This window comes from Brassica oleracea, chromosome C6 (genome assembly GCF_000695525.1).
Source record: "Brassica oleracea var. oleracea cultivar TO1000 chromosome C6, BOL, whole genome shotgun sequence".
NCBI classification, from domain to species: domain Eukaryota; kingdom Viridiplantae; phylum Streptophyta; class Magnoliopsida; order Brassicales; family Brassicaceae; genus Brassica; species Brassica oleracea.
The window spans coordinates 24,310,656-24,337,995 of record NC_027753.1 but is presented as its reverse complement, the minus strand read 5'-3'; the positions used below and the strand labels follow the sequence as shown (position 1 = coordinate 24,337,995).

The following is a 27,340-nucleotide window of genomic DNA, read 5'->3' as shown; positions in this document are numbered from 1 at the left end:
TTGGCGCATACAAATATATATTATATTTTTTTTATTAAACTAACTATCCAATTGATTAGCAGGGTAAAAAATAATATTTCCAATTCTTTACTTAAATAAAAGCTACAAATTATCTAATATGATTAACATATATATGACAATTAATGATTATGAATAATATATATTTGATAAAAACAATTTTGTATCCTCTCTCATTTTTGTTTAATTTTATATTGTTAAAATAAATTAAACAATCACTTTAAGCGAATAATAAACAAAATTACATTTTTTTCTTATATGTTATATTTTGAATTTTTTTAAAACAACTATAAATTATTAAAAATAGTAAAAATTCCACATTGAAAATTTTATGATCAATTTTTTTGTTTAAACAAGATACAAATGATCATAAATCATATAACTATGAAGTCTCATTAATAGATATTCATAAAATATATACATATCATTTAAATTAAATTATATACTATATAAAAATATAAAAATATGTTAATTTCAAAATATGTATTGAAAAATTGTTAAGATCTTAATATTTTACTTTTGAAAATTTTATTGATAAATCTCACATAAGTAAATAAAACAATTGTTTTGATTTATTTACCAAAAACATGATTGTAAATAAACAAAATATATTGTTTTGATTTATGTGCTTACTCTAATATATATACTTTTATCTATATAAATTATTTTTTAAATATGTGGTTTCTAATATGTTATTTGATCCTGACAATGCTAGAAATATATTTCTTCAAATCGAAGTGATTTTTAATATTAGAAGCACTATATATATATTATTTCATTCAGATTAAATATTTAGTCTTGATTTTTATTCTTAAAAATCTTTTAATGAAATATCATGACAAGATTACAATCTCCTCCTTTTAAGTTTGTTCGAAGAATGAGAAATTTGATCATTCGTCTAATATTTTCTTCTTTCGAATACTTTATCTAGCTATTATAATTGTAAGAAAGAGAGATTTGAAATTTTTATTATAAGTTTTCGGGTTTATCATTTAATAAATCAAACAATTCTTACTTTATACATAGTTTACATATATACTAGAATGGTAAAATATTATATATATATATATATATATATATATATATGTTTTTATCGGTATACTCTTAAGTAACTAAACCTCAAAAGCGTAGGTTAATAAAATAAGTAATTTGTTTTGTTGTTCTAGAATTAGATGATTTTTTAAAATGAATTGGTGAATATATACTAGACATACATTTATATTTCGAGTTTATACTTATATTCTATAACATATTGATATTTAGATTTGAACACTAACCTGTAAATAGAATTTGCCGGTGATTTTCTTCAAAATTTTGATTCCTAGATATGTATATGGAGTGAAACTAATTTTTATAGATGTCTATCTTTTAATTTGACACTCATGTAATTCACTGAATTTACTGAAGAAGTTTAAAAAAAACTCATATCAGTGAAACAAATCATTTATGCAGAGTCAATAGTAACAAATCGAGAGCAGAAAACCTAATCTCCTTTCGACATTTTACAATCGATGTTGCCTATCTGATTTTTGTGATTTGTGTCAGCCGCATAACTTAATTTTCTTTTGTGCTATGAAGTATTAATTAAAATGAGTTATAATACGTTAACTTAACTCTTCAACAACGATGATACATTTAAGAGACCAATATTTGTATTCGTCATTGTACAATCGATAAAGATTGTAATGTTTCAAAATGTTAAAATCATTTAATAAAAAACGTTAGTATAAAAAATTCATTACGCGCATGCGCGCGGACTATCATCTAGTGTTTTATTATTCATATAGTTATAGACTGTATTGATATTTTAATAAAGTTTTAGTCCGTTAAATAATTATAAAAATTGGTTATCGATTAAACAAACGATCGTCAAACAAAAGGTTGTAGCGATAGTGAACTTGACATTACACCTTATTTAGGTATCTTTTATTCTTTGTTGTCGACGTAAAAAAAAACAGGAACAAGAAGAGTATAGGTTGACACAATTTCACATGTGTTCTAAAAAAAAAAGGTTGACACAATTTCACCCAAAAAATGGTGTCCAGTTTCCTTACAGTTGTTGGCTCCTCTCGTATACGTAAAACCATCAGAAGAAAAGAAAACACAATAAAATAGCTAATGACACGAAATAAGGAGATGGTTGGCAGAAATCTAAGAAAAAATTACTAAGCTTTGCGTCCAATACATATAACCAACATCTTAATATCTAATCTATTAAAATAAAGTCCTAATTTTTATGTACTTAAAAATATTGTCATTAACTTTTAGACCTATTCATATCTCACTAAAAATAAATGTAACATCCCTTAACTTTTGGACCTATTTTTATTTCCAATTTTTTTGTTCGTAACTACCCTATATCTGCTGAAGTTTATTAGTATACTAATTAAATATAGTAACTACAATTGATATATGTATAAAAGATATTTATAACAAAACTGCACTTGTGTATCTAGGAATATGCAAGATCGAGAGCTATTTTCTAAACTTTATTGATATACTATATATACTAATGATCTTATATTTACGAAGAATGATTAATATGTTTAAAAATATTTATATACACTAAACTGTATTTATATCATAAAGGAATATAACATCACGAAACATCTTTACAAATTATTTATCTATACTATGTTAGTAAGATACTTTCACTTTTTCAAGATATAAAAGTGTCGATAATGAAAGTTTAAAAAAGAAATATTTACATAATCAAAACAATACTATAAGTTCTATTTATTTTAAAATCTAATCTATTAATTTAGGGTTTTATTTTTCTTATCTACTTACAAATAATCTAGGTTGGACAATTACATTTAACTAGCTTTACTATTATTTTTACTTATATCTAATTTAATTATTATTGAATATATGTATACCCTAACCTAAAATTAAGGAACGAAATAACTAATCTATTGTTTTTAAATAACGAACTCAATTTATATTAACACTACTTTTAAGTAAATAATCAATTATATTTTATTTATTAATATAAAAAGAATTATATATGCCTACTAATTCATATATACAACTGTACTTTAATTCAAATGTAAGAAACAAATTATTTAAAACTCAGACCAAATACATAATAATATAATTCTTATAGATAGAGTATTAAAATTAGATATATATATGATAAAATAAATAATAATATTTATTAATATTTAATGATATGGTGGAAGATGTTATTATTGATATTTTTTATGAGCATAGTTTTACGGGTTGTTCCAACAAACATAAACAATATTTATCAAATATAAAACTAACTGAACAAAACATAAAGCATACTTTATGTTAGGCTTGGGTCTTCATGTACCCGTTGGGTACGGGTTGGGTATTTGAAATTTCGGTTCAAACTTATATCACATCCTATGTCTCATTCTGGTAAATTTATAAGTACGGATCGGGTTTGGATATAACACACTGGTTTTGCTTCTAATTTGTATCACATCATAAAATTCATAAAGTAATCAGATATTGTTCCAATTCAGTTTATATTAGTTCGGTTCAGATATATCCGAAATTAATTCCAAAATTTTAAAGCAAAACATAAGAAATAAACTTATTTATATAGAATTGGATATTTAAGGTACTTATTGAAAATTTAAATACTTATTTTTTTATATAATTTCGTAATAAATATAGAACTGAATATTTGAAGTATATATTTATGTTTTAAGTATTTATATTTGTGATTAATTTGGACTTTCATATCGTTTTTTGGATTTTTTATGGTTTTTTTTTGTTTTTTCGGGTTACCCGTTCGGGTTCGGCTAATAACACTTCGGGTTCAGATATATGATGTACCATCCCACAAGACCAATTCTGAGATCTCTTACATTTCGTATTGGGTATGGATCGGGTTTTTTGGTTTAAGTTCGGTACGGACTTTGGGTTACGGATATTATGCTTAGACCTATTTTCAATAAAAAAATACGATTATATAAAGTTTTTACCAAAATATTATCCCACGCTAAAATCAAAATCTAGTGTTATATTACAATAACGTAAATTATGCGGGAGTAAGTTGAACATGAGTGATAACACAAAGGATAATAGTAGCACACGGAATTAATCTAAACGTCATACTCAACAAAACTTATCTTTTATTGCGTGATACGTAATAATTTGTAAGATTTCATATGATGATAAGAGTATTTGGTTCGTTTTCTTGAAATGAATCATTACTTATAGATTATTCGTTTGGGCTTTAGCCCATAATTAATAGCGAACTATAAAGATAAGTCTTCTTCTTGGTCACAAAAAGATTGCAGATTTCGAATTTTATGATTGATTACCTAACATTAATCAAGAGAAAATAATAGATGTGGGGAAATTCAAAAGGGCATCATTACTAAAAACCTTGAAAAATGAGAAGGTTTCTTGCATGGTTTTCTTTTCTTTGTGGCTAAACATGAAAGTCATTTCACCATCACTACAATCGCGAAAAATTAACTTTGAAGGTATCTAGATTAGATAGATCCTTAATTCTCATTTCAATTCGATTATAAATAGAATGTATATATGTTTACTTTGGGTATGTTCCAACTACAACGTGCACACCTCATCGTCCTATGTAAAATCTTGTTGGGTTAAAGAAAAAAAAAAGAGTTTATAAAACTACACTCGAGTTCCAAAGATCACGCGAAATCAATGAGTTATTTATGCAATATTGTTGTTTTGTTTATACTAGTCCTATTCTCACTCTCTCTGACCGCCTCAAACGCCAATTCTTTCGAATCGTTCCTCCAGCTCCCGAGAAGACCGCCGCGTTCAACCCGAACCCGACCCAGATCCGAACGGCTCCTTCACGTCGGTCATTTCGGAGCAAAAGGCAATGGCTTCACCGACGACACTAAAGTAAGTCACGAATCGCTGAAAACGCACTCTTGAATTTGAATTTGAATCCTTACATGATGATATTTAGACAAGTAGGAACTCAGACAAGCTTTTGTCGGATAATTAAATTGTGAAAATATTACATGATATGTATGCAGGCGTTCGAAGATGCCTGGAAGACAGCGTGTTCGTCTAAAGGCAAAACCAGAGTCTTGGTCCCAGAAAACTACACTTCTCTTGTTCGTCCCATTGATCTCTCTGGTCCTTGTAAAGCTAGACTCACTCTCCAGGTCTTCCAGCTTCTTTTTTTTTTAAAGCAATACCTCTCTGTACGTTGTTCCTTCATATTGATCATTTTGTGTGTTCTGTTTTGCCCAAATATAGATCTCTGGTACAATCATTGCTCCTGATGACCCTGATGCTTGGGAAGGTCTAAACCCTCGGAAATGGCTATACTTCCACAGCGTGAGCCGCTTTACGGTTGAAGGAGGCGGCACTGTCAATGGAATGGGCCAAGAATGGTGGAGAAGATCTTGCAAACACAATCATTCCAATGTAAAGTTTGCCTCTTTTTTCTTTCTTTGTCTTCAGATATCTAAAGTGATTCTCACCATCTTGTTCTTTTTTTGCAGCCTTGTCGAGGCGCTCCAACGGTAAGCAATCATCCTATTAGTTTCTTTCATATTTGGTGGGTGTGGTTAGCGTTGGCACAAGTGAAAACTCTGTTCCTTCGTAGGCCTTAACATTCCACAAATGCAAGAACATGAGAGTTGAAAACCTCAGTGTGATCGATAGTCAGCAAATGCACATTGCCTTCACCAGCTGTCGCCGTGTCACCATCTCTGCTCTTAAGGTCATTGCTCCAGGCAGTAGTCCCAACACAGATGGAATCCACATAAGCGCCTCTCGTGGTATAGTGGTAGACAACTCCACAGTCAGTACAGGTCCGTCTCCTCTCTCTAGTATCCTCTCAATTTTAGATTATTGAGATCTCTTTTTGTGTGTGTGTGTGCAGGAGATGATTGTGTTTCCATAGTGAAAAACTCGTCGCAGATCTCCATCAGCAACATTATATGTGGTCCTGGCCATGGCATAAGGTACTAACTAAAGCCAGACAACAAAACAGTGGTTGCACACAAAGGGCATCATCTAAGTTTGTTAGACTTGTTTTTTTTGTAGCATTGGAAGCATAGGAAAATCGAAATCCTGGGAAGAAGTGAAAGACGTGACGGTTGATACGGCCTTCATCTCTGACACTGCGAATGGTGTTCGGATCAAAACATGGCAGGTGATCAAAGTTTCACTTCACCTTCTGAGATTTTAATGAAACAACTTACTTAAACCTTTGTTGTCTTTCTTTTTTTACCAGGGAGGAAGTGGTTTGGTCTCAAAAATCATCTTTAGGAACATCAATATGAACAATGTGTCTAACCCCATCATCATCGACCAGTATTACTGCGATTCAAAGAAACCCTGTGCGAATCAGGTAAAGAATTTGTGCCATTTTCTTTATTCAGTAGCTCAGATATTGAACTCAACCAAAAACGTGCAGACATCAGCTGTTAGCATCGAGAAAATATCATTTGTTAATGTGCATGGAACTTCAGCAACAAAACAAGCGATCAAGATCTCTTGCAGCGATGCTTCACCGTGTCGCAACATAGTTCTACAAGACATTGATCTTGAACCATCAAAGGGTGATGGTTACACAGAGTCCTTCTGTTGGGAAGCTTATGGTTCGAGTTCGGGTCAAGTATACCCTCCTTCGTGCCTTTCAGGTGACGAAAGCTTCTTGGAACAGTCGGTTCAGTCTGGGATTACATCTGTATCATACCTTTGAAAACATGTTTTTTAGATTGTAAAACTTGCCACGCATACGCCCAAACGTTTTGAATATTCACGTTTTAGAAAATTCAGTTCACCAATTCTATCCCATTATCATCGAGTTGTAAGCAAATTATAATATAGCTCACAGTTGTTGGGGAGGTCATAGTTTATTGATAAGAGAGACCTATCACATGAAAAACAAGGTCAAATCTTCGGGATCAGTAGGGTAACCAAAAACTATAGACGAAATTTGCAAATAACCGAACAATAAAATGCAAGATGTAATAAGCAAAACAATGAGTATCTCATATGTAATGAACCAAAGGTCCAAAATAGTATACAGGGTAACGTATGTAATAACTATAACTGCTAGACATTTATGTAGTAAAACAGACAATAGGGAGGAATATCTGCAATAAAACAAAGTTTGAGGAAACGTTTTGTAAAAGCCTATCGGGGCGGTGAAAACGACCGTCATGGGACGAAGCCTTTCGGCGGCTTATCTCTTATAGCATATCTGAATAATCTAATCCAGTTGTTCGATTAGATTTTATTGCATGCCTTTCCTTTTTTCAAAGAGAATCTTAGATTAGATGTGCTAATTTCCTGTTTAATATAGAAACGTATACTAATATATGATCTAACGAATATACTATAAGATTTTTGGACCTTCAAACGGCAATACACTGAAGTGGATAAGTGATTATATGATTTTCAGTTATCCATTAGCGGCAAGCGTCAAATTCAAGATTCCAACTCTTGTTCAAGTTTATTCCTTCCGTAATGACCAAAAAGACTAAGGGGATCGATAGGATAACAAATAATCCTATAGTATAAATACATCCTCATAATGAAAAAAAAAACACTCATCACCACACTATCCAATTATCAGATTAGCCCCACAACACACACAAAAGACGAGGAAGATGAGTTCATATGCTGTGCAGTGTCCTCCTAATGGTACCAACTCAGCCAAGGTTATTACAGAGAAGAGAAGATTGGTGACAACACCTTCAAACGGCAATACGCTTGAGAGCAGCAAACCAACGATTTATCATGACGTGGACAAATGCGCAGAAGCTTTCATTCAAAATTTCCGTCGACAGCTTCGTCTTCAGTGTGATAACATCCTCTCCCTATAGAGGAGGTCTTTGATATAAACATGTACTTGCAAAGGATCCCATGTGTGATTCCACCATAACACTATCTATATTTGACCTAGATTTGCTTGCTTATGCGCTTTTAATTATACTGTAACATCTCTTAATATCATAATGTTACCACGAGTCAAAAGTAGTGTCCTTAACGTTTCAAAGTCATGTCCCTGTTATCATGTCCAATGAAAGCAACAATTCTCTGGTGTTTCAAAACAAATCTAAAAGGTTACACCATATAAAATTTTGTTTGCTTTCTCATTAATGGGATAAAAAATTTGACATAATAGTATGCATTTATATTTTGGTAATCAAAAGAATATTGTTGATCCAACAGTACACTCAGATTGTGGATCATCTTCTAAATTAACAAACTAAAACTTCTTCTTGCCTTCTCAGTTCTTCTTTTCTTCACTTGTTCAAAGATTCCTACCTTTTTCCATGGGTTTTTCATTGTTTGAGTGCAACTGTGCATGTCTTCCTGTAGCGAATGTGCATCACCAAACAAATTTCATATCCATGTCTTCCTCCAGCACATGTGCGAAACATTGGTCACGCTGGTGTGCCTCCCAATATAGGACCAGATCAATTTTCCAGTTCCACCACAACTATACAAAAGAGAAGCTCTGGACTTTGGAGAAAGAAAGATAACCCTTTTGTCGCCCCCCCCCATAGTCGTGTAAAATGAAACCAACTTCATGTAAACACATTAAAAAATGGACTCCAGAGAGAGCAACTGTTTTGAGCTATAAGGAGGGACTCGTTTCCGAACTAACCCCATTATCAACTTAGCCTGATCAAGCTGCCCCTTTTTCACAAGCCCATCAAGCAAAACACCAACCGTGTCCAAGTTCGGATACCACTTCTTTCTCATACAATCCTTACACATCGTATAACCCAAATCAAACTTCCCCGCCTTACACAAATAATGGATCATCGTCTGGTAGATCTTCACGTTGGGTTTGCAACCTTTACCATGCATCGCCGTATAAACTCTTTCAGCCATTTCAGGGAACCCCGCTACGAAAAAACCTTTGATAACCATGTTATACGTCAAGCTGTCCGGTTCCATCTGGAGCTTTGGCATCAGCAGCAACAGATCATTGGCGTCCCAAGCTCGTCCCCTATTAACTAAAAACTGAATCCTAACATTAAAGGTAGTGAGATTAGGCCTACATCCCTTGAGGACCATATGGTTCCACAGTCCATTGCCAACCACATACCTGTCCTGCTTGTAAAAAGCCGATATAAGCGTAGTATACGTAACTACGTCTGGTTTCAACCCAGACTTCTCCATCTCATTCATCGCCAGAGAAGCCTTGTCAAGAAACCCCATCTCGCAGAGAGATTTAATGGCAATGTTGAAAGAAACCGCATCCATTTCAACCCCATACTTGAACGGGACATGGCCAAGGAAGTCCTGGATGGTGTGGAGTTCAGGTTTCAAAGACAAGACTTTAAGCGCGGCGTTGAAGGATTTAACAGTCCTCTTGGACGTATCCATATTGTGGAAAGTATCCAGCGCGTGCTTGGTCATTCCAGCCTTTCCGTATAACATTATAATCCTGACGACGAAGCCCTCGCGGCGACCTTGCGGAAGCGTCTTCTGATGCTCGAGAAGTGCCTCGATGTAATCAAACCGACGCGCTCCGGCTAATCTAGAGACAGTGTCTTGGAAAGCGAAACGGTTTTCGATGACCAAGGAGTTAGTGGCGTTGGATTTGAAGAGGTTGAATAGCTTCTCAGGGTCTCGCTCAGATTTAAGCTTGACAAGGGCAGGGGCAGGCTCCTTTTGATTCGGTTTAGCTGGGATGGATGCAACAGTAGTGGCTATAGAGGAACAAGAACGGAAGAAGAATCTGCGAGTGGGTGGCAGAGATAGCATGTTCCAGGGCCTTCCTCGAGGCTAAACATGCCCTTATAGTGAACCAGACAAGATCTACAAACCAATCATTCCCTCAGAATCCTAACCTACCAAGGGAGATTCATCTAAAATCTATAAAACCAGATTCAAATCGGAATCTCACTTAAGGGAGGGGAGCGAAGATTTGATCAAAGCCTAGACCTCTATCTACTTCAATCGAAATTATCTAAAACGCAATGCGATTCAACGGCAACAACCATCTCCGAGAAAATCGCGCCGACAGATGAAATGATAAACTAACAGAGACGAGCTTCAACCCAGCTGGATATGATCGTAAAACGGAGAGGTGATCGGAAAAAGGAGAGAAATTTCGATCTGAGGAGGATCCCTGAGACCGGAGATTAGCAGGAGGCTATCGACGGAACTGGTTCGAGAGAGGACGGAGGTTTAAGGTTTTTGGGTTTTGATTCTTAAATTGGGCCTGTTAACTTAATACTCTTCTATTATTGGGCCATGAAGTCACACATGTCTCGCTAGGGTGTTATTAAATACAGAATTTTAGCATAATTCAATTTAAGTCAAGTAATTAGAGTTTTTTTTTTTTTTTTTTTGCTAAAAATGTTTAAATATCATAGATGATAAAGATTTGTTCTACAAAGAGATTAATCTATACAGAGCAACATTTTGGCAAAAAAAACAGGATATTGGTAGATTGAACAACATTTTGGAGTCATGAGAGGTCCATTCGAGATGCAATAGGTGATATATAGCCAAATCACATAGTTATATCAACCAATTATAGACAAGAAGTTCCTGAATTTCTTCATGTTCCTCAGAGTGTAGATGGTTTTGATAACTTGTCTATTGATGTCCTTAAACACGACCAGAGGAAGAGTGATGGATTGGCTATGTAGCATGTTGTGTTGACGCCAAACAGAATAGACCAGCAACTGAACCACCAACATTTTAAGGTGTGATGGTTCTGTTGGGACCAAGGTACAGACCCATTGCATAAGGTCGAAGCGGTGAAATCTGGAACTCCACAACGAAGTTTCAGCTGAATCTCAGACCAAAGAATTAACACAAAGGAGCAAGAAAGTATTAGATGGTCCCTTGATTCCTGATGATTAGAAAAAATGTGCAACAATTCGAAGGGATTTGCATACCCCAAGAGGAGAGCCTGTCACGGGTTGGTAACCTGTTTAGGTTCGCCACCCACATATGAAAGGCGTGCTTAAGAGTTACACCACTAAACCAAATGTTATTTGCACTAAGTTGGATACTACCTTTTGGTCTTAAGACTTATGTTTTAGAGGAGGAATAAGCTACTGGATTCACCATTGGTTAGCCAGCTAAAAGTGTCAGTGTAATGACCCTCACGAACCAATGAATTTTTGGTCGAGAAAAATCCTGCACGACCAGTTTGGAGTTGGTTCAACCAGAACTAAAAATAAAAATCGACCTGGTAAAGTAATGCTTCGACGGGACTGTCTTGTGGTCGAAAGACCTTTCCTTGATATTTTGGTCGAGTCTTAAATATTTTGGTCGAATTTTTATTAAGCTGGACGAGATTTTTCGAGAACAAGACGAGAACCAAAGAAAAGGAATATTTGGTTGAAAAATTATCGACCAACTTCCTAAATAATTTTTTTAATGAGTTATGTCCTCCACCAGCCTGCTTGTTCACTTATTCAGTCCCATGACTGTGCACCTGCCCACTTGTCTAGCTTCTTCGGTAGAAGCACATAATAATCACAAGCTGCCCGTGTGCTTGCTTCCTCTTCCTGATTAATTATAATTGGTTGGAGACTTCTTCATGAGAAGGAAAGGACAACAGCTTGTGCTGAGAGTGCTGAAGCAGCTGGCCAGCTATCCACACTCAGCCTAGCTTTGTCCTGAATGAAACCATCACCTGAAGCAAGCTCACCTCATATTTAACCCTCCTCCAGCTGCTTTCCCACGTTCAGAACACTACAAAAGAATCTAGAGAATTTCAGAGAGAAAGAGAGAAAGAAGAAGAGAAAAATCAGTGAGAAATTCAGAAAAATAAATCAAGAAAAATTGTTGGTGATTTGATCTTCAGACCTTGATCAGTTTTTTGTTGTGAGAAAGATCAGAAGGTGAGATTTTTAAATAAAACCCTAGACCTACTTGAGTTCAGATCATGATCAGACCTTGATCTTTGTCTTTGATCAGTCCAGCCACAAGCCTACCTTGGAGAGGATAACCATCAGCGCTCATCCAACGGTTTAAATTTTGGGTAAGCTCCATCTTCTTGCCTCGCCGGTATCTGATCATAACAGTTGATGTTCAGTTTAGGTCTTGGTCGGATCAGTTGTATAAGTTGGGATACAGCTCAGTTCTTGTTTAATTTCAGTTTGAATCAACCTCTTAAGAACCACCAGCTATGATGTTTTGATCTGGCTTAGAGTAAACCGATTTGAACTCAGTCTGATCTTGTCCTGAACTGTGATAGACTGACTAGAACCGAGCTGAACTTGTATAGTCTGGGTAGAACCAAGCTTGAACTGATCTGATCTAAGGTGTTAAAGCATAAACCGAACTGATTTTGTGATCATACCACTCTGTTTCAGATCAGAGGTGGAGTAAAGCTTGAAGTATCCAATCCTGTCCATTCAGTCTCTTGGTAAGCCATAATCAAGTGAGTCGGATGAGTTGTTGAGTTAACCATAGTAACTGACCAGAACCTTGTCCATTCTCAGGTCCATTCAGCTTTGTTCAAGTGGAACTCAATTCTTGTCCAAGCCAGTTTCATGACTGTTCTTTAGGTGAGTCTAGACAGATGTTGAGATAAATCATGATTGAGTCCTTGATTAAGTTAGTAAAGTCTCTGAAATATTTAAGAATGGTATTGTGTTTACTCATTGTAAACATTTACACTTAAAGAATAATCGAAAATGTTAATCGAGGTTAATCTAATCTTAGTACTTGTTCCCAAGTCCATGCCATTCCGAGAACCTCGGGTCGACCATCGGAGAATATCGACCATGTCATTTCCGGTTATCAACGATCGGGGGTGTCACAGTCGGGTCCCCTATCCAGAGAAGGAGTAGTAGTTCCCGTGAGGTAGTATGAAGAGTGGCCTCCTCATCCGATCTAGGGTGAGGTAGTCGCCAACCAGTGGGAGTACATGCGCCTGCGATTGGCGCGTCAATTCTGAGCCTACGGGTGCGATCACGCCCAAAGACGCGTATTAAGGGGTCCAGTGGGGTCCAACTTTCGAACCAAAAACTTGTGTTTTAGCCATTGCTAAGGTTGCTAAACAAGAAACCCTATGCAATATCCCTTAATTTGAATAAGTGCCGGCAATTCCAAGACTGGCTTTGAGCTTCCTGCTAAATCCATAAGTGATAAGAAGAATGGTAGTTATACAACATGTGCCATGCGACCCAAAGTGAGTCATTGCCCGAGAATAGCAACCAGATTAGTCACCGGAGGAGAGTGATGTTCCATCACTTAATTTGATGATTCCACTACGATGCACTTAAATTTAGTTGTAATTCATTTTACCAACTGCTATGAAACTTTTTTTCTTTAAGAGAACACTGAGGTTTTTAAAAATAAATTTAATCTATTAAATAGTTAAGAAGTGGATTTTTTTATGAATGCAGCAGAAACTATTTTAAATCATCTTAAACTTACTGATACAGTCTCCTATTTTCAAATTTTTCAAAACGTGAATTTGTTTTTGCATATCCTAAATAAATCGATCCAATTGGTAACATAACAAGATCAATTTAGACTTCTCATCTTGGCAACAATTATTATTTAGACATGGCTTTTAAGGCCTAGGAGTATTTGCAAACATTTTTATTAGTGTATTCTTTCTTTCGTCAAAATCTCACTTCTCCTATCCACGTTTGAGAGAAACATTATTGGTTAAAACCTCTTACAGGTTTGTCAAATTCTTTTATATTAATATTTTAATAAATATTTGAAAAATTCATTTGGATAGCTTTTTTTAATTTAGTTTAACAAAATAGCCTATCAAGGAGAAAAATGACCAAAAGAGATTTTATTAAAAGGTAAAATATGCATTTATACCACTTGGGTTAACTAATCTTGACTTAGGATTTAGAGTTAAGAGGTGAGTTTTGGAGATGAGTTTCAAATTTCAAAAAATAAAAAAAATTAAAACTAAAATTTCAAAACAAAAAGAGCTATTTTGGTCATTTTACTTTTTGAAGGCTACTTTTGTGATAAAAACTTAAAAATGACTATTTGAAATAATTGTCCTAAATATTTTGTTTTACAATTATTTTAAAACAGAAAAGAAAAGATGAACAAATAAGAAAAAGACATTGGGAAGAAATATATTTAGAATGGTTCTTTATTGGGAGGTTTTAAGAGTGGAGTTTTTAGCGTAATATAAGAACCGTCTCTTAACTTTTAACTAAGAAAAACTAAGAACCGACTCTTAAATAAAAGTTTTAATAGACGATTCATAGTTTTTCTTAGTTAAAGTTAAGAAACAGTTCTTATATTACGCTAAAAACTCCACCCTAAGAATCCCGATAACCATGTGCTAATAACTTCTTTTTAGAACTTCTCTCTCTCATCAATGTTTTCCTTTTTCTAACATTTTAAAGTTTAGATATCGCCCTGTATTCCACTAATGGAGGTTTTCTGAGATTGAAATATCTCTGGCGCTCTAAATATTATAAAATTGAATGAATTTAAAATATTAAGCAAACATTATGTATTTGTTTTACTTTTATTCTATATACAAAAGTCCATTAAAATCCAAGGAAAATGAATTCCAACAAAACTAAATCACACGTGATTTAAGTTCATATTAAATTTCATCTAACAAATTGCTTTTATTATCATCACCACCCTTAGAGCATGATTAACTTCACCTCTTAAGTGGGTTCTTAAAAGGTGAGTCCCACAATTTTTTTTAAAACCACATCTTCCTTCTCTTCTGCAAGAGGTAAGTTTGGTAGGGTTCTTGTACTACTCGCGAGTTCTACTGACACTTGGCGGTCTGCGATTGGTTTATTTTTAATTTAAAAAAAAAAAAAAAACCAAACAAACCCAAATGGTTTAAGGGTTAATGGTTCTCTTACATATTAAGACAGACATGTATAGTTAGTAACCACAGGGTCCACGTTTGTTTACAGTCAACGACTATCTCAGATTCACTTTTTTTACTCTCAAGTAATAATAGTAGTATGTATCTGTGTTTTCTTGTTTTACGCTTTATCTAGAAGAAACTTATCGTTTCATTGGACAACCTGAAATTTCAATACTGTTCAAATAATATGAAAGTTACGTGATTTGATGCTACTATATCTTATCTTTGTGGGACCCATTTTCTTCTTTTATCGTCCTCCACAGCCAAGTTTCTTTTTATAGTAGCTTTTTACGTTTTTTTTACTTATAGTTTTTTGTGTTTCTATAAGATGGGTGTAACAAATCTGGGAAACAAATACATAAAGCGATTGTAATTTGAATTTATGAAGAGAGTACTAGTAACAAACCATTAGAAAATAAAAGAAAAACTTGGCTAGCTTACGACAGTACATCACACACTAATTTTATGTCACTAATTAATTATCGGAATTTTATGATAGAACGTAATTATAAAATCTACATTGGATATCTGACTCCTGCAGCTAATAGCCTCTGCTGCTCCAGCTGCAACCATATTCAGATCAAATCCAGCAAAATTAGTGTAACATCAATTTATTACCAAGATATTTTTTTTAGTAGCAACCAAGATATATATGTTTGCTTCATGTTTAATATATATATATATATATAAATATATAAATACGGTTGGAGGTTGGTATAGACTGTCGCGTGTAACTCATCAAGTACCTGGAAGAGTTCATGCATCATATTCTTGAGGTAATGATACTCATGCTCTACTACTTCCAGCCCTCTCAAGCACCTGAAGTTTCATGCATGATATTTTTCTTAAAAAAGAAGTCATTATATACCTATTTTTGTAAGTAATATGAACGCCATAAAAGAGTAATGTGTACCCTGGGCGGTTGTTAAGCTCGGAAGCAGAGCGAAAGGCAACACAGACGTTACGAACCCTACGAGCACCAATGCTAGAACTGCTTCCTACCAACTGATTCAGATGCAATCCTATCTTCTTGTAGTCCGAGAATTCTCTATCCATCCTGTGTTCATTCATTTGTATATATTCATCTACATATTCTTGGACCTAATAGTTTTGGACACGCAATATTTTTCTTCAAAGGGAAAAAAGAGAGACAGATCATGGAACTAACAGCAATAATCTAAGGCTGCGGAGTAGCTTCTCGGATTCGTCAAAGTAGATATTAATGACATCGTACACAAAGGTTGGTGAAGTTTCATCTTGAAGCTGTTGCAGCTGCAAGAACTGCTCGTCCAGCACTCCCTTTTAAGTAGAACCAACATATATATACATTATTACATTAAATACATCATACAATGTGAATGGAGAGATAATTTTATATAGTAAGTTAAACCTGATGGAAAAGGGAGGTTAGAAGGCGGTTGATGTCGGCTTGAAGCCGGTCCACACCCAACCCCAACATCCACAACGGCACACCCGTCTTGTTTGGTTTTCCGGTACAGATATTTCTTCTCTTTATTACCGGGAAGGGCTTACTTTAACTCCTTCCTAGAGGGCTTAAGTTTTGATAAGACTTTGCGTTTCCTGAGGTGTATTTATACATGTGCTGAAGTGAGGTGACCCGCTTTCTATTCAAACTTGTAAGAGTCAGTCAGCCAGGTTACCTTTCTCCCACTTTTAGCGTGATCAACATTTCCTTCTTCTTTTTTTAATTAAATTAGTTCTTAGTGTAAATATAATTTACACGCGCGTGTGAAAATAAGGTTAGTGGAAGAAAGGGGTAAGTTTCGAGGAGGGTGTGGGGAATAAACGGGACCGTCCCAGAGACGTGTGTACCTGTAGTTGAGTGACCGGTTACACCCCTGCCAGTTACCCCGCGTGACACTGCCAATTGCGGCGTTCTTTCTCCCGACAACCACCTGTAACCGGTCAGACCAGGTTACACCTCCCGCAGCCTCTAGGTTATCTCTGCCCTAAATCGACTACCTTTTTTAAACCTTCAATCAAGAACTTGTAGGTTCCTTTATTTACTTTTTACCGTATCTTTTAAAATAAAACAAATTAATCTAAAATGTTTCTTTATCTATGATTTTTAATCTCAATCGACCGAGTACAGACGAATACAAATCTAACATTTATAAGTTATTCTATTATAATCATATAACTGATATGTATTATGAGAGTTTTGATATCTGATATTCTGATTATAATTTATAGCATAAATTATACACTCTTGAGTCTTAACACTGGAAAATAATATTATACTAAAAGTGTTTAAAATGAGGGCATGCATTAGACCATCTTTATCCTAAATACCCTAATGGGTCTCTTAATTTATTTTTAATAGTATTTAAAAAGTTAATTTTGGTAAAAGAGTTGATTAAGAACCTTGAGACTTTTTCCCCTATCCATTGCAAGTCTCTTATTTAAGGTTTCTTAAAAAAAAATATTAAACTTTTTTTTATTAAAATTTAATTTTTTTTTATTACATAAAACATAATAAAATATTACATTGTAAACATAGCTTTTTAAATTAAAACATGAAAACAAAGATCAGTAAAACAAACGAGAATATTTGAAAGAAGCATCTGAGCTCAGTTGTTGTCTTCATCACGTCCAAATTTAAACCATACATGTTCAACTAAATCATCTTTCAGTTGTTGATGCATATGTCTATCACGAATTCTAGTTCGAACATCCATCATATTGGCGATATTTGTAGGCATATCTGTAGAGAAATCGAGATCGACATGTGAACTTCCATTGTCTTCTGCTTGTTGGAACTCCGAGGGATCAAACTGAGTGTATCCATCTCGTTCGTCTTCTACTATCATACTATGGAGTATGATACATGCTCGCATAATCTTTCTAATTTTGACTTTATCCCAAAAAAATGCTGGATTTTTAACAATGGCAAAGCGAGCTTGCAAGACTCCAAAAGCACGCTCGACATCCTTTCGGACAGTTTCTTGACGTTGAACAAATAAAACTGCTTTCGGCCCTTGTGGAAGTTGAATAGATTGGATAAAAGTTGCCCATTTCGGATAAATATCATCGGTGAGATAATAAGTCAAATGATACTCTCTTCCATTGACATAGTAAGTGACTTCCGGAGTATGACCATTTATTATGTCATCAAAAATAGGTGAGCGATCAAGAACATTGATATCGTTTAAGGTACCTGGAGGTCCAAAAAATGTGTGCCATATCTAGAGATCGTATGAAGCAATTGCCTCTAAAACGATTGTTGGTTTACCCGAACCACGAGAATATTGCCCTTTCCAAGCGGTGGGACAATTCTTCCACTTCCAATGCATACCATCGATGCTTCCTATCATTCCGGGAAACCCACGATACTCTCCAACATCAAGTAGACGTTGAAGATCAGCCTGTGTTGGTCTTCTTAGGTCCTCATCGCCAAACAAATATATAATTCCTTCCATGAAATTTTCCACGCATAACCGAGTTGTTGTTTCACCGAGCCAGAGGTATTCGTCGACCGCATCAGCAGCAGAACCATATGCCAAGACACGAATGGCTGCAATACACTTTTGAAGGGGAGAGAGACTAATCCTTCCGAGACCATCTTGATTTTTCTTAAAATATTGAACTTTGTTGGAGAGACGATCAACAATGCGCATAAACAATGGTTTGTTCATTCTAAAACGTCGTCGGAAGAAATTTTCAGGATACGTTGGAGTATCACTGAAATAATCATTCCATAAACGAATATGTCATTCCTCACGATTTCTTTCGATATACGCTCGTTTTTTTCTTTTCTTTCTTCGTTCTTCTTGATCACGATGAATGGTAAAATTCTCAAAGGCTTGATCAAAATATTGATCAAAGAGCTCATCAAATGCATCATCAAAAGATTCATCTAAAGTATTTTGAGAAGAAGAAGTCATATATGGTGATTAAAGAGATGGCTTTAAGAGAAAAAAGATAAGATGATTTTGGTGTTTAAAAAGATAAGATGGTTTTGGTGTTTAAAAAGATATAGATGGTTTTGGTGTTTACGAGAGAAGAGTATCTTGGTTGTTTGACATTACGATAGATGGTTTGATGCTTTGTTGTTTGATGGACAGAAGATGAGTTTGTTGTTGTTATGTTTGAAGAGAGGAGATGCCTTTGTTTTTGCGATGGATATAGAGAGAAGATGGGTTTGTTGTTGTTGTTGTTATAAATAGAGAAGATGCATTTAGCAAACATAAATGTATAATACAATGCATATAGACACATGGTCCGTGACATACAAAGCCACTAGTCCGTGATCCTCCCACTACAAGACATCTCTCTTGACACATAAAGACACATACAGACACATACAGTTTACTCGACTTGACACTGCCAGACATCTCTCTGTCGACTCCGTGACTCGCTTCAGTCCAAGGCAACCATCCTGCACTCTGTCACTCAAGCATCCTGACCAAGACAAAGACAAACATTCACGTTAGCATGATAAGATAAAGAGACAAAAACAATAAAATCCGAGAGACAAAGACAAACATTCACATTAACTTAAAATATTTCATATCATCACTAACCACACCATTACAAGAACTAGACCGAGACTTAAACTTAAGAAATAGACCAGGAACAAGAACAATAAAATCCGAGAATTAAAAATTAAGGACCAAACGGGGAGCAAGAACAATCACAAGACCTAATTAGACAGCAACAACTCATTAATTAACTTATTCTTCAGAGCTCCTTCATCATCATCTAGAGGTTCTTGTTTTATCATGAGCCTGTCCAGAAGCTTCATCTTCGACAGCTTTTCCTTAATAACCAAATCCTCTTGCTTGATTCTCCACATTTTCTGAAACTCATCAAGCTCTTTCCCATCACCGAGTTGTTTCTTCCCACGGGCTTTTGCAGCCTTAACACCAGGGGGTCGAGTCGTTCCTTCATCAGCTAGAGAGCAAGCTGAGTGCGAACCGTTTTCTAACTTCTTCCTTTTGGAATCTCCTTGAGAGCAAGCCGAAGAAAGATCAGACCACTTCTGGTCATGTCTAAGCTCTTTCCAAGCATGTTCTAATGTCAACTTCTTTTTGTAGTTGTTGAAGAAGATTTCGTGGACATGTTTGAGAACATCAGTCTCGTTTTGTCCACTGGTTTTCTCACGAGTTGCTGCTTCAAAAGCTCCACAAAACTTGCCCGACCACTTCTGGTCATGTCTAAGCTCTTTCCAAGCATGTTCTAATGTCAACTTCTTTTTGTAGTTGTTGAAGAAGATTTCGTGGGCATGTTTGAGAACATCAGTCTTGTTTTGTCCACTGGTTTTCTCACGAGTTGCTGCTTCAAAAGCTCCACAAAACTTGCCCACCAAGTCGTTGATCTTGTGCCACATTTGCTTACATTGTGATGACTCTCTTCTGTCACACTCAGCGATCTTGGGACTAGCCGAGTAGTAGGCTGCTATCCTTTTCCAAAAAGCAACCAACCATTGCTCATTCCCTACGACAGGGTCTTTACTGGTGTTTAACCAGGCACTGATGAGGACATTGACATCTGTTGGAGTCCACGTGTGTCGTCCTCTACTCTCCGCAGGACTGTCTGGTTCGAAGTTTGAACTTTTAGTTGCTTGCGTCCCAAATAAAGGAATAGGGGAGGATTCTAAATCGATGCCAGTATCTTATTGACTTTGAAGAAGATCAACAAAATTTAAATTCCTATATGGATTGGAATTCATATCTGAATTTGTCTAAGAAGAAGAGAGAAAGAGAAAGAGAGAAGAAGGAAAACGAGTTTGATATAAGAAGAGCGAAGAAGGACTATGTTTAATAGAAGAGAGAAAGCGTTTAACGCTTTGATCAGTGCCACAACCACATGGACTTGACATTTAGCTAACTCATTTATCTAACATTCATTGCTATCTAACTCATTAATCACACTTCAACTTTTAACTATCGGTTTGACATCTAACCAGATTGGCAATCAAATAATTCCAGTTCACATTCACAATCAATTCACAGTTCAAATTTATCTAACCTGAAATAGCTTGCCTCTTCATCTGTCCAAACCACAGACCTCTTCTTCGAAGAAACTCCAACTCTCTTTATCTGTCCATCTGAAAAGGAAACGCAAGAAACATAATCAACACTAGAACGATTCAGACACAAGAAAGATTAAGAAACAAATACTGAGACATCATCTCTTGAATCAGTAGACATAAACAAACACAAGAACTCATCGACTTAAACAAAGACAGAGACATAAACTATCCAACACAGCTGATTGATATATTGAGACACCTTGATTAATCATCTCTTCAATCACGAGACACAAACAAACACAAGCAACGCATGAGACGCATGAAGAATTATAAAGTGATCGATATAAACAAACACAGAGACATAAACTATCGCAAGAATGATTAACAAACAGAGATAGAGACATAACCGAGTTGAATCAAGAGACATAAACAAACACAAGAGACGCATGCAACACAACAAACGAATCAATATAACAACGAATGATTCAGACGTAGAAGGAAAAAAACTTAGCTTTTACTTTCGGTTTGATTTCGTCGAGGATAGCCACGGGCCGGAGAGAGAGGTGGAGTGAAGCTTGATCTACGTGAGCCGTCGTGGAGAGCGAGAGATACGCGGAGTCGTCAAGGAGATCGAGAGGGAGGCGGAATCGTCGAAGAGAGCGACGGAGACACGGATTCGGCGACGAGATCGAGAGAGAGAGAGGCGGAATCGTCGAGGATAGCGAGGGAGACGCGGATTCGTCTACCAGAGAGAGAGAGGCGACGATTCCACCGATAGAGACTCCGGCTGATGCCGTCGACAAGGAGATATCATCATCGCGGAGAGATCACTGTTTCGCCTTCGATTTCACCTTCGGTTTCGCCTCGAGAGAAAGAGAGAAAACGAGACGGTTGTGAGAGAGAGATGTTGAATGAATGACACGTGTCTCTTGAAACTCCGTCTCTAGCGCTCTTGATTAAGAGATGTTTTCACCTTAATTAGCTTAAAAAAAAAATTAATCAAAAACACCTAAAAACGTGGATTAGGAAACCGGGATAAAGATGCTCTTAATTTCTGATGAGACTGTAAAAGAAAAGCCCACACTCTATTGCTCCCTCGTATGACGAGCGGTTTTCTCACTAACTTTGCAGTGAGTGTTCGCTATTCTCCATCCTTCAAATTCAATCCATCCTTTTCTAATCCTAAAAAGGCTTCTCCCTTTCTCGATCAAATAAATATAAATTGTAAATTTTTCTTAGAAACTGCATAAGAGGACAAGAAACACAACACAACACAGAAACATGCGTGAATTGTTTCCCCCAAAGAAGGTAAATGGAGCAGTAGTTAATTAAACACCAACAATTAGAAGTCCTTTCAATATGTCGGTATGACAGGAAAATGTCTGTAACATACAAATAGCAATCAACAATTGTCGTATGATGAGATGGTTTGGTCAATATTCTAAAGTTTAAACATGAAAGAATGATGGAATAATTGAATCCCGACATATATGTTTTGTTGACCAAAATATGCTACGTTATTCCATATAGTGTACTCAACCAAATTAGTAAGGTGAGTTTTTTTTTTTTGACCTGATTTTAATTAGTAAGGTGAGTTTTTCTCATAATTTAGGGTAATGGATGATTTTGCATAGATATACATATATAACACATGACATATGAATATCAACAAAAAAATATGGCACGTATAAATATGGCTCTAATCATCCTTCTTAATGAGTGTCCGTTTGAACCAAAAAGTATATAATTATAGAGAGTAGCGATAATTAACAAAGAATGATATTAGAACATAGGTACATATTTCTCCAAAAGAAAAGGATATTAGAATAGAAAAAAGCGTGCTCATAAGTAATTATTGTGACCTAGTGTATAATCAATAGATGAAAACATATAATAGTGTAACTGGAGTCGCATTTTCGAGAAAATGCAAGTAGGAATACTGAAAAGAAGCAAAGGGCGTGCTTGGAAACGGAACAAACAAGTATAAATATATATACACTTTTTTCAGGCTATCAGAGTGAGTAATAAAAGTGGAGCGCATAATGAGTGTAGGCTTTTCAAGTTTATATTACCGATTAAGACTAGTACTAAACTAGATATACCAAAAATATCAAAGAAATTGTCTTATTCGTATGCCATACTTGTTTGCGCCCCGTGCTCGAGTACCCTAGTAGTTAGTTACTCTATCCTTTCGATATTATTACATAATTCGTATGATTGTTTTTTTATTGACTAAATTTTCGTATGATTGTTTTGATCTTTTTTTTTTACAAAAATTCTAAATGATGCAAAATCCTGTCTAGATAGCGTCTCTCCCAAGCAACAAGCTCGTCATTTCTCCCTTTGATTCCGAACAAACATCATTTTCCTTACGGGATACATAAATGTCAACATTCGTATGATGTGAAAGTAATACACAAAGCGGAAATGAAAGTGTGAATGTAGTTCTTCTAAATTGTTTTTTTTTATCAGAATGCAATAATACAATGAGAGAAGAGGAAATTAGGAGTTCCAGATGGCGGATTGAGACTCATGACCATTTATTCTTCAGCCTTTGAATTTCAAAGGATGTGTAGGATAAGATAATATAGCATATTGGATCTGGCAAAACCCAACTCCTAGACCTAGACCGTGACATCTTGCTCTTACTACAGCCATCGGCAAGCTCTTCCTCCAGCTTCTATCTATCTGATTTGAAGAGAACGAAATGCTTAATTAACATTCATGACGAACTCATCTCCCAGCTACCAGCCGATTTCTCTTCTTCTGCCAGCCTTAGGTGAACCGTCACTCCTCAAATTGTATTATGCTTATACTAGAGGAACCTCATACCATGAATGGAATTGCTCTGTGTCACTTACAAATTATCATTGTTTTTACCTTATTATTTCCTTGTTCCTTGTTTTTCTTTTCTATTTGTATTCTTTATGTTAGCAATAAATTATATTCTTACCACATGCAAAAGTCAAAAATAATATGATAAATCTAGGGGTTGATTTAAATTTGAGTTTGGTTTGGTTTGTTTAGTTATAAGAAAACTTCAACCAAAATCAACCGAAATTAATTTGGTTTGATTTGATTTGTATTCGGTTTGGTTTGGATTGTTGTATGTTATGTTTAGTTAAATCGAAACGATTTTAATTATTTTCTAGCTTATTTAAGAAAATATAATTTACACAACCTAAACAAATCATCATTTAATCACTTAATCATTAGCTTCTTAATATTTGTAAAAACATCACAATAAAAAAGTAATCTAATAATTTTATATCATTTTCTTCAAACATAGTATAACTATCATAGGTATTTTTTGGTTCTGAAGATAGTGTAGAAAAGTTATGGGTATTTTATTCTTAATAGTATTTTTGTATTTACATGTTAAAACTATGTTTAGTTGTTTAGATTAAATAATTAAATATTTTAACTTTTAATATTATTAGTATATTTAGTTAATTTGATTAAATGCTCTTCAATTTTTCAGTTGACCAAACTGTTTGAGTTGATAAAAACTATAACCGAATGGTTAGGACCTATAGATTAGTTTGGTTTGAGTTATGTTCCAACCAGGAAAATCTCTTTGGGCCTTCAGGACTTCGGTTCAGTTTGGTTTGATTCTGTTATTTAATCCACTTCTAGCTAAATCTAAAGATTTATATCCAAAAATTGAATAATGTAATCTAAACTCATTTAATGTTTTCTTTTAATAAAGTCCTTATGATTGTTTGTTGAAATTAAAACTGATTCGTGAATGTTGAAAAAAAAAAAAAAACTGATTCGTGAAAAAGAATAGGGCAAATCTCCAAAATAGCACCTTTATAAGTTTATATCACAAAAATAGCACTCCAAAACTAAAATGACCAAAATAGCACCTTTCTAAGTTTATCCTTTGAAATTTTTAATTTTTTTATTTTTCAAAATTTGAAATCTTATCCCCAAAACCTCATTTCTAAACCCTAAACCCTAAACCATAAACCCTAAATCCTAAACTCCACCTTTTAACTCTAAACCCTAAGTTTGTGACTTTTGATAAAACATTAAGTGCTATTTTGTGACTTTTGACCTTGAGTGCTAGTTTGGAAACAAAAACTTGATTTAGTGCTATTTTTGTCTTTTTCTCGAAAGAATAGGGTCTCGGCCCAATAGAAAAAAACTTACCCAAACGAGCTAAAGAGAATTAGGGTAAAACCCACCCGTTTACGAAACGGGTTGAATCCAGATCACACTCAAGGTGAATATCTCGTGAAACCAATAAATGCAGGAAGCGAAGATCATAAATTTCATTCCTAGAGTTATCCCGTGATAGCCATAATGACATAGTGAACGTTTTTATTGCCATCCAACTTTAAAAAAAAATTAATGTCGATATATACACACACACAGACAGTTTGAATCCGGAATCAAACAACAACAACAACAACAATGGCACATTATGGTCTCTACTGCCATATGCTCCTTGTGTTCTCTATGATATGTCCATTTATCAGTTCTTTCACCGTTATCACCTCCGACACGGTGGCGCCGTCTGCACTGATCGACGGACCACAAACAGGATTCACGATGACTAACGACGGCTCACACACAGAGCCCGACGAGCAAGATGCTGTCTACGACATAATGCGTGCCACCGGCAACGACTGGGCCGCCGCAATTCCAGACGTGTGTCGAGGCAGATGGCACGGGATCGAGTGTATGCCTGATCAGGATAACGTCTACCACGTTGTCTCTCTGTCGTTCGGAGCTCTCTCAGACGACACGGCGTTCCCGACTTGTGACCCGAAACGCTCTTACATCTCGGAGTCCCTCACCAGACTTAAACACCTCAGAGCGTTGTTCTTTTATCGCTGTTTGAGCCGGGCCCCACAGCTGATACCTTCGTTTCTGGGCCGCTTGGGCTCGAGTTTGCAGACACTCGTTTTGAGGGAGAACGGCCTGTTCGGTTCAATCCCTAACGAATTGGGCAATCTCACCAATTTGAAAGTTCTTGATCTGCATAAAAACAACCTCAACGGTTCCATTCCCTTGTCGCTTAACCGGTTATCCGGTTTGAGATCACTTGATCTGAGCGTGAACCGTTTGACTGGTTCGATTCCCGGTTTGCTTCTTCCGGATCTGAACGTTCTGGACTTGAACCATAATTTGTTAACCGGACCGGTCCCAGCTACACTCTCTACCTGTGGTTCGTTGATCAAAATTGATCTTAGCCATAACCGAGTCACTGGTCCTATCCCCGACTCCATTAACCGGCTCAACCAACTAGTGCTTCTGGATTTGAGCTATAACCGGTTATCAGGTCCGTTCCCGTCTTCTCTCCAAGGGCTAAACTCACTTCAAGCTTTGGTGCTCAAAGGGAATACAAACTTCGCATCAGCTATTCCAGAAAACGCGTTCAAAGGGCTCAAGAACTTGATGATTCTGGTTCTCTCGAATATGAATCTCCATGGCTCAATACCGGGATCCTTGACTCGGTTAACCAGTCTCCGTGTCCTTCATCTGGAGGGCAACAACTTGACCGGGTCGATTCCTATGGAGTTTCGGGGCGTGAAGGATCTAAGCGAGCTGAGGCTAAACGATAACCGTCTGACGGGGCCAGTACCGTTCGAGAGAGACATAGTGTGGAGGATGAGGAGAAAGCTGAGGCTGTATAACAATGCCGGTTTGTGCGTTAACAGTGAGAGTAACTTGGATGATGTCTTCGGTTCAAGTGTGGGGTTGTGTGAAGGAGAAACGAAGAGACCTGGTCCTTCCGGTACGGTCCAGCATCTATCTGGAGCAGGTGGCGGCAATGTCACTGCGGACAGAGCTACGTACGTGTCAAGCGGTTCCAAGTCATTGGGCTTCTTTGGTCTATCTGCATTTCTTGTTGTGTTCAATTTCGCGTATATGCTACTCTCTTGTTAGGCAAGGGATTTAAAACAAACCTGCTGTAAATATATCCTATCCAAGTTACAAGAAAGTTGCCTTCCTACCTCTCAAGATTTCAAATAGCATTTTAGTTTTGAAAGACAAGTTTCTTTGACATTCCATGAGCGATTGTGTACACATAAAAGATTTAGGAGAAGCTCTACTGGCAAAAGAGTTGGGGGATATTACAATCTTACCACACACAATAATCAATCACCGGCACAGCTTATTCGATTCATGGACAAGTTGGTGCCTAACAGAATCTCTACGCTTACCGGTAGGGGGTACACATTTTGACAAAGCAATGTCAAAGTGGTTTCAGTCACAAGAGTAAAAAGGATACTCTGTGTTTTGGTGCGTAAGTTATGTGCCCATAGGCGATAGCCCATTGCCGGTTAAATTTTTTAATTATTTGTTGGATTTTTTTTCCCTATTGATAAATCTCAGTAAAGTAACTTCCAAGGCAGGTTCTTACAGGTCATGTTTCACGTTTATAAGATATCTGTACGTGGGTCCTAATATAGGACGTGCTAATAGTCTCTTTGTCATGTATGCTCTGTAGCATCAAAAGGTGAAGAGCGCTGTGCATTACAGTAACGTGCACTATCTGTCAAAACAGTAAAAACGTAAAGGAAGTGGGATTT

At 35.9% G+C, this 27,340-nt stretch overlaps 5 protein-coding genes across 7 annotated transcripts; 2 read left to right on the top strand and 3 right to left on the bottom strand.

Moving 5' to 3' along the window:
- Positions 1–4,376: 4,376 nt before the first annotated feature.
- On the top strand, positions 4,377–6,816 carry LOC106298610 (probable polygalacturonase At1g80170). Of its 2 annotated transcripts, XM_013734747.1 has the most exons (10): positions 4,377–4,481; positions 4,712–4,878; positions 5,016–5,147; positions 5,242–5,412; positions 5,490–5,510; positions 5,594–5,801; positions 5,873–5,954; positions 6,037–6,145; positions 6,227–6,343; positions 6,410–6,816. In XM_013734747.1, exons 1-10 carry the CDS (start codon positions 4,406–4,408, stop codon positions 6,695–6,697), a joined length of 1,371 nt encoding a protein of 456 aa, XP_013590201.1. In that variant the 5' UTR covers positions 4,377–4,405; the 3' UTR covers positions 6,698–6,816. The 2 variants fall into 2 exon arrangements, with proteins under 2 accessions (XP_013590201.1, XP_013590202.1); XM_013734748.1 differs by lacking the exon at positions 4,377–4,481 and having other exon boundaries at positions 4,554–4,878; positions 6,410–6,815.
- Positions 6,817–8,075: 1,259 nt separating this feature from the next.
- Positions 8,076–10,132, bottom strand: LOC106297055 (pentatricopeptide repeat-containing protein At1g80150, mitochondrial-like). The gene has a single exon (XM_013733340.1). The coding sequence runs from the start codon at positions 9,721–9,723 to the stop codon at positions 8,548–8,550; it is 1,176 nt and encodes a 391-aa protein (XP_013588794.1). The 5' UTR covers positions 9,724–10,132; the 3' UTR covers positions 8,076–8,547.
- Positions 10,133–15,283: 5,151 nt separating this feature from the next.
- Positions 15,284–16,343, bottom strand: LOC106299699 (histidine-containing phosphotransfer protein 6). Of its 2 annotated transcripts, none has more exons than XM_013735745.1 (5): positions 16,191–16,343; positions 15,969–16,099; positions 15,714–15,857; positions 15,547–15,619; positions 15,284–15,363 (listed from the first exon to the last, which is right to left on the bottom strand). In XM_013735745.1, the coding sequence occupies exons 1-5, from the start codon at positions 16,257–16,259 to the stop codon at positions 15,316–15,318; spliced, it is 465 nt and encodes a 154-aa protein (XP_013591199.1). In that variant the 5' UTR covers positions 16,260–16,343; the 3' UTR covers positions 15,284–15,315. The 2 variants fall into 2 exon arrangements, with proteins under 2 accessions (XP_013591199.1, XP_013591201.1); XM_013735747.1 differs by having other exon boundaries at positions 16,035–16,099; positions 16,191–16,259.
- A 3,120-nt stretch (positions 16,344–19,463) lies between these two features.
- On the bottom strand, positions 19,464–20,813 carry LOC106297801 (glutathione S-transferase T3-like). The gene is made up of 2 exons (XM_013733968.1): positions 20,792–20,813; positions 19,464–20,416 (listed from the first exon to the last, which is right to left on the bottom strand). The coding sequence occupies exons 1-2, from the start codon at positions 20,811–20,813 to the stop codon at positions 19,464–19,466; spliced, it is 975 nt and encodes a 324-aa protein (XP_013589422.1).
- Positions 20,814–25,168: 4,355 nt separating this feature from the next.
- On the top strand, positions 25,169–26,763 carry LOC106296623 (protein TOO MANY MOUTHS). The gene has a single exon (XM_013732803.1). It carries the CDS (start codon positions 25,215–25,217, stop codon positions 26,691–26,693), a length of 1,479 nt encoding a protein of 492 aa, XP_013588257.1. The 5' UTR covers positions 25,169–25,214; the 3' UTR covers positions 26,694–26,763.
- Positions 26,764–27,340: the final 577 nt, after the last annotated feature.